The 10,796-nt window shown below is 50.8% G+C and overlaps 1 protein-coding gene across 10 annotated transcripts in view; it reads right to left on the minus strand.

Annotated features, from left to right (window-relative positions):
• The window catches only part of slc44a1b (solute carrier family 44 member 1b), a 20,227-nt gene extending 10,056 nt beyond the window's left edge, over positions 1–10,171 (minus strand). For 2 of the 10 annotated variants that reach the window (XM_061786553.1, XM_061786552.1), the window contains exons 1-8: positions 9,801–10,160; positions 4,867–4,956; positions 2,561–2,703; positions 2,323–2,459; positions 1,397–1,490; positions 1,135–1,304; positions 509–598; positions 304–440 (exon numbers count right to left, since the gene is read on the minus strand). In XM_061786553.1, the coding sequence (XP_061642537.1) occupies positions 304–440; positions 509–598; positions 1,135–1,304; positions 1,397–1,490; positions 2,323–2,459; positions 2,561–2,703; positions 4,867–4,956; positions 9,801–9,911 (972 nt within the window). In that variant the 5' untranslated portion in view covers positions 9,912–10,160. Of the gene's footprint in view, positions 1–303; positions 441–508; positions 599–1,134; positions 1,305–1,396; positions 1,491–2,322; positions 2,460–2,560; positions 2,704–4,866; positions 4,957–5,177; positions 5,456–9,800 lie in introns of those variants that run through there. The other 8 variants (XM_061786555.1, XM_061786554.1, XM_061786560.1 and 5 more) reach the window with 8 other exon arrangements.
• Between the last annotated feature and the right edge of the window lie 625 nt (positions 10,172–10,796).

Genomic DNA, 10,796 nt, shown 5'->3' on the forward strand with positions numbered 1-10,796 from the left:
CCGGTTGAAAGAACTGACAGCAGCGGGTCACCGGATTTGCACTTCATTTTCAATTTAACGGAACAGGTCAGGTGTTGGTTTGTATATAGCCATTGGAAATATTCATGACTATATACAGAATTCCAATATATTTTTTGCATGTTTTTGTGGCTCATGGCTTGCAGAGATGTCCGCAAACTGCCCACAAATAAAAGCTGCCTGGTCTTTCGAGTGGGGATGTCGCACGGCAAAACGCGAGGAGCTCGACAACATTCGCGCTCATCTCATTTTGAAGGCGTGTGTTGCGTCGGTGCGTGTCGCTACCGTGAAGACTGAGGCGGCGACGGCGTAGACCAGCAGCGTCCGCTCGCCGTCCCGACTCGGCTCGTCCTCTTCGGCGTCCGTGTGGTTTCTGTGGAGACGGCGGTCCACGTAGAACCACCACAGAATGCCGGTGCCCGCTGGGACACGACGCCTGTCACAGCGATGCTCTTATTTTGAAAACAAAGCCAATGGGAATCGAGCTCACCTAGAGACCCGAGCACCGCCAACGAGGTGAGGATCCACACCAGGACCGCCGAGATGTAGCGAATGATCACCGTCAGCGCCATTGACAGCACTGACACACACACACACACACACACACACAGACACAATTACGTCTGGACCAGCTTTATGGGATGTTGGGGATTCTAGTCTTCACGTATCTGACAGAGCACTTTCAGTCACACTGGAAGAGTCAGCGACAAAGCGGCGTCATACTCGTCACACACACGCCATTCGCTCGGGGTGGAATCACAGACAAAGGGCTCACAGATCTGACAAGTCATTGTTAAATCAAGTCATAGAGCCGACCAAAATGCCATATATCTGTCGACGGGTCAGTAATTATTGAGTCTCAAACACACACGAGTCCGTGGAAAAAGGATCACAGATCTGACGAGTCGGATTTCGACCAGTCCCAGATAAACACGTGAAAGGCAACTGACCGACGAGCCGGCGATTGCTGAGTCAGAGAGAGAGATGAGTCAGTGGTTGTCAAGTGATAGACAGACGAGTCAAAGATCGACGAGTTGGAGATCGTCGGGTCACGGGCGAGTCACGGCAGAGATGGGAGGCGAGGCGAGGCGAGGCGGCGGGCGTTTGTGGACTGACCGAGCGCGAGGAGACAAAGCCCTACGATGACTTCTTTACTGGCCGCCACGCCGGCGATGACTCGATGCAGGAAGGAGTCGTCGCTCACGAAGGTCACCACGGCTTCGGCGAACTTGGAGTAACACGAGATGTCCACCGGCGTGCAGCGATTGAAGAGCGGCAAAGGCTTGCTGGCGACGAACAAAGCGGTCGAACGTTAGAGGATCTTACGATCGGGATTCTTCTTCTGCTTGATTATTATGATGGTTGTCGTTATTCTTACCTGGGCGGGACGGGAAGTTTGGGACACTTGGAGAACCTCTCGGGCAGGCTGGGGTACTTGTGACCCGCTAACTCGTACGAACACAACTCAGAACCTGAAACGCATGCGCACACGTTTCATCCTCATGTGAAATATGAATGACATCTCGTCCCAGGCCACTGTAATGCGCTTCCCGCCAGACCCATGCGACAAGTGTACCGTACCGCACAATCACGTATTTTGGTGTTGTGCGACTTCGTGCGATAGCTTAGCGATTAGCACGGTGGCGTTCCATCTGTCTCTGCTTACCTGCCGGTCCTTCGTCCTGACGATAGTTGAGTTGATTCGCCATTATGGAGGCTGCGCCGACAACGAAACCGAGGCGCATCATATTTGGCCACGTTAGCTTAGCTGTAGCTCGTAGGTAGCTGATGGAAAATCCATGCGGTTCCCATAATTCATTGTGACATGCAAATTTGAATTATTACAGTAAAGAAGACACGAAGTCATCTTTTGTTGTTAATGTGTGTTTATGTTACGAGTAGTTTGTTGAATGGATGTGTTGTTTAAGATTTACACATTTCTGGTTGATTTATGGCAATATGTCATTCTGAAAGCGTGAGCGTCGGGTTCCAGTCGATAGCAATATTCTCCGGGGCATTGCGTGTCAATAGAGAACCATTTGAACCTCTGCACGGCCGTCAGTGACCAACATATGACATTTATTTATTTCGGTGAAAAAAGTATTTTGGTCCGATCGCAAAAATGCAATTTTGGTCAACGTTTTGGCGGCTCGAGTTTGGGCACTTCACGATTCAAAATGGCTTTGTGTGTACCCCACTTGGATGGCGCTCACTGTGTCTTGAAATGTCTTAAGTGTGTGTTTTTCGGTGAGCGTGTGTGTGTGTTCATGTGCGTTTGTTTGTCCGCGTGTCCGCTGTTGTCACCATTGAGCACGGCGAAGGTCTTGAGGTCGTGGTAGGTGTGGAGGGTGTGCGGGGGGCACAGGGACACGCAGAGCGCCACCGACTTCATCTTCCTCTGAACGATGTCGATGTTGCAAGGATCCAAAAAGAAGACGAACCTGAGAGGGCCCCGCAGGACCGGGACGGACGCAATGTTTGTCATCTCGGCAGCGCAACCACCCCCACCCGGCGCCAAATACGGGCGTGAGCAAACACTGACTTCCTGTCCGTGTGGTCCAGGCCACTGAGCCGGACCCCGTCCAGGTGTCGGTTCCGGCGTCCGCAGGTGTTGCCGTAGCTGTCGTAGCCCAAGACCAGGCGGGCCGCGCCCCCCGACACCACCGTGAACGCACACACGCTGCCCTGAGGGACAACACAACATTAACCGCAACAACCACGACAATCTGCGCTTGGAATGTGGAGCTCTTCGAGGACTTCGGCGTTTCCCAACTTTGATGGTGTCAGGATGCCTATTTTGCATTTGGATTTCTATATATCTCACACACACTGCGGGGCGGCGGCCGACACATCTGCCTCACAGTTCTGAGGACCGGGGTTCAGATCCCGATCCCGCCCGTGTGGAGTTAGCACGTTCTCCCCGTGTCTGCGTGGCTTTTCTCCGGGCCCTCCGGTTTCCTCCCACATCCCAAAAACATGCGTGCTAGGTTGATTGACCGCAGGTGTGAATGTGTGCGTGGATGGTTGTTTGTTTCTATGTGCCCAGTTCAGGGTGTATCCCGCCTCTCGCCCGAAGTTAGCTGGGATAGGCTCCGGCACGCCCGCGACCCTCGTGAGGAGAAGCGGCTCACAAAATGGATGGACGGATATCACACACACACACACACACACACACACACGCGGTGCCTTGGAAAAAGTATTTTTGCATAGTTTCCCCACTTGTTTAAGATCTTCAAACAAATGTAAATAGCAAACAAATATGACCCAAGTGAACTGCTTTTAAATGGTGATTTCGTTTCTTAATGAATTTATGAATGAAATTGTTTTTTGAACATAAATTAAGCAATCTGGAAGACTGTAAGTAACTTCTGATATGTTTAACCACAGCATGAACATCAATTCAACAAATAAAATAAAATGCAAATTCTGATGTTGCTGTGAGTGGGCGTGTGTGTCCAAACACAGTCCAAACATCTGCAATTTACTGCACGGCGTTTCCTCAAGTGATAAGCGAGCTGAGCGTCCACGTTTGGGCACACAAATCCGACAATACATGAAAGCTGTCGTTTTTGTTCATCTCAATGTGAACACGAGGAGCGTGCCGTCGCCTTCACGGCAACGACGACCTTCCCTAACCCTACGGTCACGAGCTGTGGGTCGTGACCGAAAGAACGAGATCCCGGATACGAGCGGCCAAAATGAGTTTCCTCCGCAGGGTGTCCGGGCTCTCCCTTAGAGAGAGGGTGAGAAGCTCGGTCATCCGGGAGGGGCCCAGAGTAGAGCCGCTGCTCCTCCGCATCGAGAGGAGCCAGATGAGGTGGCCGGGCCATCTGTTTAGGATGCCTCCCGGACGCCTCCCCGGTGAGGTGTTCCGGGCACGTCCCACCCGGAGGAGACCCCGGGGACGACCCAGGATATGCCGGAGAGACTATGTCTCTCGACTGGCCTGGGAAGTGGCTGGGAAGAGGGGAAGTCTGGGCTTCCCTGCTCAAGCTACTGCCCCCCGCGACCCGACCTCGGATAAGCAGAGGAAAATGGATGGATTTGAAGCTTTTGGAGTGACCTACTCAAATTCCAGACTTGAATTGGACTGAAATGCAGTGGCAAGATCTCAAAAAGGCCGCTCATGCTGGAGAACCCTCCGTTTTGGCTGAATTCAAACAATTCTGCAAGGCAAAGGGAGCCAAAATATCTCCACAGAAATGTGAAAGACTCATTGCCAGTTCTCGAAAACGCTTGAGTTCAGTTGTTTCTTCTGAGGATGACCCAACCAGTTCTTAGATTTTCACGCAGGGCCAGGTAACTGAATCGTTTGTTTTCCTTACTAAATGAAATCACCATTTCAAAACAGCATTTTAAGTTCACTTTGTCTATTTACATTTGTCTGATGATCGTCATCATTTAAGTGGGGAAACTATGCAAATATCTACGAATTTGAGAAGTGGTCCAATACTTATTCACAGCACTAATGTATATCTATCTAGATGTTTTCCATGGGACAACACTGAACAAAGGGCACTTTATTGTCCTTTCAAAATAACGCAACACACAGCCTTCAATTGTCCTACCCACTGGCAACAAACGTGAGTAAACCCCTGAGGGAAAATGTTCATTGGAGCAAAATGTTATTTCTTCGGTGTGGTCCCATGAAGAGATATGAGAAAATATTTACAAAAGCCACGAGTGGACGAGCATTCACGACAAATGTTCTGCCTGTCACCATACGTCACTGGCATACGTAGATTATTTCTAGTGAATAAATAGACTTGGCTCGTTAATGTGTTTGGGAATCATTGTTCTAGGTTAGCGTGATCTACGATGATGGTGATGAGGAGGAGGTTGCGTTACCATGCCGACACAGAAGATGATGAAGAGCAGGAACCAGGGCAGGTCAGTGCAGCTTCGCTCCTCCAGTGGTCTCCATTCTCTCTTTGTCCTCTGCAACACACGCACACGCGTTCACGAGCACGTATACAATGCACAACATATTCGCACACACATGCATGCACAGGCGCTGTTAGCAGGCCCAGTGACCGTGTGGCGGCTAATTGGATGAAGAGCGAACAGTATTCTTGGATTATGGGATGGATTGTTGTAATCACACATCGACGCTGCAGACAAGATCCGACAAGAACCGGGCGGAACCGAGCCGAGCTCACCTCAGCGCTACCGCAGCATCCCATCTCATCCGGGTGGGGGCGTGCGCGCTATGGGACGGAGCTCGAGCCGAGCGGCACCGACGGCCGGAGCCGGGGGGGTGTTAGGGCTGGGGCTTGGGGGGCGGCTCGGAACGCACGGCCCCGCAGACGCAGGCGGCTCGCATGAAAGGCCCAAGTCGGAACCGGACCCGACGCTCGCAGTCCGAGCCGATGGCGTCCAAACGTCTGTCAGATTGGTCGTCCGCCTCACTTCCTGGTGGCCTGGCAGCGCAGCGGCCATTCATGTCATTGCGCATGCGCAATGCCAAAACAACAACGCCCGCTCGGGCGCCAGTAGTCGACGCGGTACTCGACGCTACCGCGGGGGGGCTCTCGGCGAACGAGAACGGCCATAGACATGAATGGATAGCTACGCCAGCGCAATGAAGCAGCCTGGCTAACCGACGTGCCTCTGTAGCGGCCATGATGGGGAGGTCGACGTTCCCATAGAAAGTACGGAAATTAAGTCGTAACTTCCTTATTTCTCAATCGATTTTCATGAGGGTTACTTTTTTTGTCAACGCCAAAGCGTATGCTATCAATAAGCAACATTGTTGAAAAAGCAGCAAAGATTATATTTAAATATGATAGCCGGGATAGGCTCCAGCACGTGAGGAGAAGCGGCTCAGAAAATGGATGGATGGATATTTTTTCATGTGAAAGAGACTCGCAACAGTATGAAGCACAATGTACCGGCAACCTTTAATCTTTTAGTTTTCTTGCCGTACACACACGAAACTCGCTGACGGCTTTGACCTCCTTAGCTTATCGTCGCTGTCGGCACGGAGCTGAAAATGCGCGTGTGGTATCTATCTTTGAAGAAAATCAACTGTTGTCATCATTTTTTCATTTTGGGCTGAGCACTTTGTATGAAGGCATCGATCATGTGACAATCATCCACACTGCTCCACTTCCGGACGGACTCTCCTCTCCAGCACCCCCGAATAGACCTTACCAGGGAGGCTTAGGAGTGCGATCCCCTTATAGTTGGAACTCAGCCCTTTTTAAGAAGGGGGACCACCACCCCGGGACTGTCCCCGATGTCCATGCGATGTTGCAGAGGCGTGTCAGCCAGGAAAGCCCCGCAACATGAAGAGCCTTTAGGAAGTCCGGGGGTCTTGCCATAGAAGAGATTTTTGACCACCTCGTTGACTTCAACCCCAGAGATATGAGAACCCGCCTCAGAATGCCCACACTCTGCTTCCTCATAGGAAGGCATGCCACTGGAATTGGAAATGGTCCTCTAAGTATTCAGCCCACCGACTCACAACATCCCCATCCCCACAATACACAATGTCGATGGTGCACTGCTTCCCCCTCCTGAGACGGTGGATGCTGGACCAGAATTTTGTCTCAGCGACCACCAAAGCCGTATTCCGCTTGGCCAGTCGGTACCCATCAGCTGCCTCCAGAGTCCCACAGGCCGACAAGGCCTGATATGACTCCTCCTTCAGCTTGACAACCAACGGGTTCGGGGATTGCCGCCACGACAGGCACCGACCACCTTACAGCCAAAACTCTGGTCGGCCGCCTCAACAATGGAAGGGCGAAACATGTTCTGCTGGAGGTAGGAGTTGAAACTACTTCTGACAGGCGACTCTGCCAGATGTTCCCAGCAGACCCTCACAATACGTTGGGTTTCTGATCATGGGGGCCGTTCTTCCCAATCATGCCCTTCCAGGTCCCACTGTCATTGCCCACGTGAGCGTTGAAGTCCCCCAGCAGAATGAGGGTGTACCCATCTGGAGCGCTCTCCAGCAACCCCTCCAAGGACTCCAAAAAGGGTGGGTACTTTGGGCTGCTATTTGGTGCATGGGTACAAACCACAGTCAGGACCCGTGCCCCCACCCGAAGGCGGAGGGAGGCCACCCTCTTGCCCACCGGGGTGAACTCCAATGTACAGGCACCAAGGTGTGAGGCTATAATTATGCCTGCACCTGATCGGCACCTTTCACCATGGGCAACTCCAGAGTGGAAGAGAGTCCAACCCCTCTCAAGAGGACTGGTATCAGAGCCCAAGCTGTGTGGTGAGCAAGACTATAACTCGTCAGAATTTCTCAAACTCGCACATCAGCTCGGGCTTCTTCCCTGCCAGAGAGGTGACGTTACACGTTCCAAGAGCCAGCTTCTGTAGCCGGGGATTGGACAACCACGGTTCCCGCCTTCGGCCTCCACCCAGGTTTTTGCGCACCCGACCCCCTTGGCCCCTCTCTCAGGTGGTGAGCCCATGGGAAGGGGGACTGATGTTGTCTCTTCGGGCTGTGCCTAGGCGGGCCCTATGGGTGCAAGCCAGGGCACCGGGCGCTCGCCATCGAGCACCACCTGGCTCCAGATGGGGGCCCGCATCCGGGCGAGAGAAAACGTCTTCCAATGTTTGTAATCATCATGGGGCATCTTTGAGTCATGCTTTATCTGGTCCCTCACCTTGGACCTGTTTGCCATGGGTGACCCCGCCAGGGGCATGAAGCCTCAGACAACTTAGCTCCTACGATCATTGGGACACGCAGACCCCTCCATCACGATAAGGAGACAGCTCAGGGAGGGGATGAATGATATTCATAAATCATAATCAATGATAGTTATCATGTAGACTGAGCTGTATAAACTGTAAAGGCCTCTTTATACTCGCGCGGCCGCCAACGCCCGCATTGCATCACGTGACCGACAAATTGGCCCGCACGGCCCGTCTGCGTAGCTTGACGCGCACACGGCAAAAATTGTTGCTGTGCATAGAACGCCGCGGAGATGATCGCTCGTGATTGGTCTGTTTTAGTACTCTGCTTGCCCCTTGGTTCTACAACCCCAATTCCAATGAAGTTGGGACGTTATGTTAAACATAAAAACAGAATACAATGATTTGCAAATCATGTTCAACCTATATTTAATTGAATACACTCCAAATATATTTGTCCACATTTCAAATTGTTCTTGGAAATTGTGGACGCCGTATCCTCCGGGCCAGAGGAAAAGAACCATCCGGACTGTTATGGACGCAAAGTTCAAAAGCCAGCATCTGTGATGATATGGGGCTGTGTTAGTGCCAATGGCATGGGTAACTTACACATATGTGAAGGCACCATGAATGCTGAAAGGTACAAACAGGTTTTGGAGAAACATATGCTGCCATCCAAGCGACGTCTTTTTCACGGACGACCCTGCTTATTTCAGCAAGACAATGCCAAACCACATTCTGCACGTGTTACAACAGCGTGGCGTCGTAGTAAAAGAGTGCGGGTACTCGACTGGCCTGCCGGCAGTCCAGACCCGTCTCCCATTGAAAATGTGTGGCGCATTATGAAGCGTCAAATACGACAACGGAGACCCCGGCCGGACTGTTGAACGGCTGACGCTGTACATCGAGCGAGAATGGGAAAGAATTCCACCTGCAAAGCTCCAACAATGAGTGTCCTCAGTTCCCAAACGTTTATTGAATCACAGTGGTAAACATGACCCTGTCCCAGCTTTTTTGGAACATGATGCAGCCATAAAATTCGAAGTTAATGATTATTTGCTAAAAATAAAGTTGATCAGTTTGAACATTAACATTGTGTTCACTGTGATGGGTTAAATGCCGGGAACAAATTTCATGTGCATACATGCATGTTCATGACAATAAAAGGTGATTCTTCTTTCATTGGAATTGGGGTTGTACATACAACCTACGCGGCCGCCTTCTTGATCCATTTTGCAGCATCATTAAACGTTATCATCTGGTCCACGGTCGCCATTGTTGTTGCTTTGTTCCTTGTTACTGAAAGCAAAGTAAAAACGGCTACCGGAACTGGCCCAAAAAATGCAGAGGAAACTCCACCCCGTGGCCTCCTAGCCAATAGCAGCCGTAGCGACACCCCCGACTTGGAGGTGAACTGCAGTACATTTTCAAAACTGCGGACGTGGGTTGCGCTCGAGTATAAAGGCAAACGACGCGCGGGACAGCCGCAGTGACGTCAGCGCGGTCGCCGTCCGCGCGACTATAAAGAAACCTTAAGTCGTTTTGATTTTCAGACAGTTGATATGACTCATGAAAATGATATCAATGTGTCAAACTCAATTTTTGTTAAGAAGGGATTGGATGAGATCATATTTGTAAGAAGTGAAGAAAGATGGCAATCTTGGGACGCATTGACTGCCCTCATGAAAGGAACACGTCAATTTAGTTGGGAGCTTGAAGTAGACTCACTTCCACCCAAAAAAGACTCAAACAACCGTTATGCGCAAGAAAAATGATGTCATCATATGACTGTCGGGCAGAACCTTATTCGTTAGACTTTGGTCAATTTGATATTTTTTCACAGATCAATAATGCTATTGGTCAGTCCCAACCTGGTTCTGTTTTTTAAACAATTGATTAACAATCTAAAGTGTTGAAAACAGTGAGCTCTCTTGAACCATACAATGTTTTTTTGAATTTTTATTTGCTGATAAAATGCTTTTCGATATGCTCGGATTCTGCCCGACAACAACGATACGATATGATGTTGAAGATGAACATTTCAAAATCACAAACAGGAAGTGAAGGTGACGGTGAAGCTAAACATCTCCTCATCTTTGCAATGTTACTTCCTCTAGGTGAATATTTTCTACCTTCAACCTGAAGTGGAGTTGCTGCTCAGGACGTCTGGACTCCATGTTGACGGATTGGCCTGGAGACACTTGGAATGTCCTGGAAGGTCTTGGAAGGTCCTGGTGATACATGGAAGGAAGCTTTTGGAGGTCTCGGATGGTCTTTGAAGGTTTGGGAGAGATTTGGAAGGTCCTGAAGTGACTTGGAAGGTGGTGGACAGACGTGTAAGGTCTTGGAGGATCCTGAACGGTCTTGAAGGGCCTCGGAGGCTCTCGGGGTTGTCACTGTGTGAATAAGGTCTGCGCTGATGCGCTTGGGATCACTCACAGAGATCTTTTGTCCTTTTGTTTACTGTTGTACCAGGCCGTGTGTGTGTGTGTGTGTCTGTGAGTGAGTGTGAGAGACAAACAGCTGATTCATTTATTTGAGGAGCAGACTTTATCTTTTAAATGTAATTGGAAGAATCCATCCATCCATTTTCTGTACCACTTTATCCTCACAAGGGTCGCGGCCATGCCGGAGCCTATCCCAGCTATCTTCGGGCGAGAGGCGGGGTACACCCTGAACCGGTCGCCAGCCAATCGCAGGGCACATAGAAACACACACCCATTTGTGCACACATTCACACCTGAGGGCAATTTAGAGTCTTCAATCCACCTACCACGCATGTTTTTGGGATGTGGGAGGAAACCGGAATGCCCGGCGAAAACCCACGCAGGCACGGGGAGAACATGCAAACTCCACACGGGGGGGCCGGGATTTGAACCCCGGTCCCCAGAACTGTGAGGCAGAGGTGCTAACCAGTTGTCCATCGTCTCCCCACTGGATGAGAGGGTAGCCTCCCTCCGCCTTCGGGTGGCGGGACGGGTCCTGACTGTTGTTTGTGCCTATGCACCAAACAGCAGTTCAGAGTACCCACCCTTTTTGGAGTCCTTGGAGGGGGTGCTGAAGAACGCTCCCGCTGGGGACTCCAGCATTCTGCTGGGGGACTTCAATGCTCACGTGGGCAATGACAG

The sequence above is a fragment of the Phyllopteryx taeniolatus genome, chromosome 10, assembly GCF_024500385.1.
Source record: "Phyllopteryx taeniolatus isolate TA_2022b chromosome 10, UOR_Ptae_1.2, whole genome shotgun sequence".
NCBI classification, from domain to species: Eukaryota; Metazoa; Chordata; class Actinopteri; order Syngnathiformes; family Syngnathidae; genus Phyllopteryx; species Phyllopteryx taeniolatus.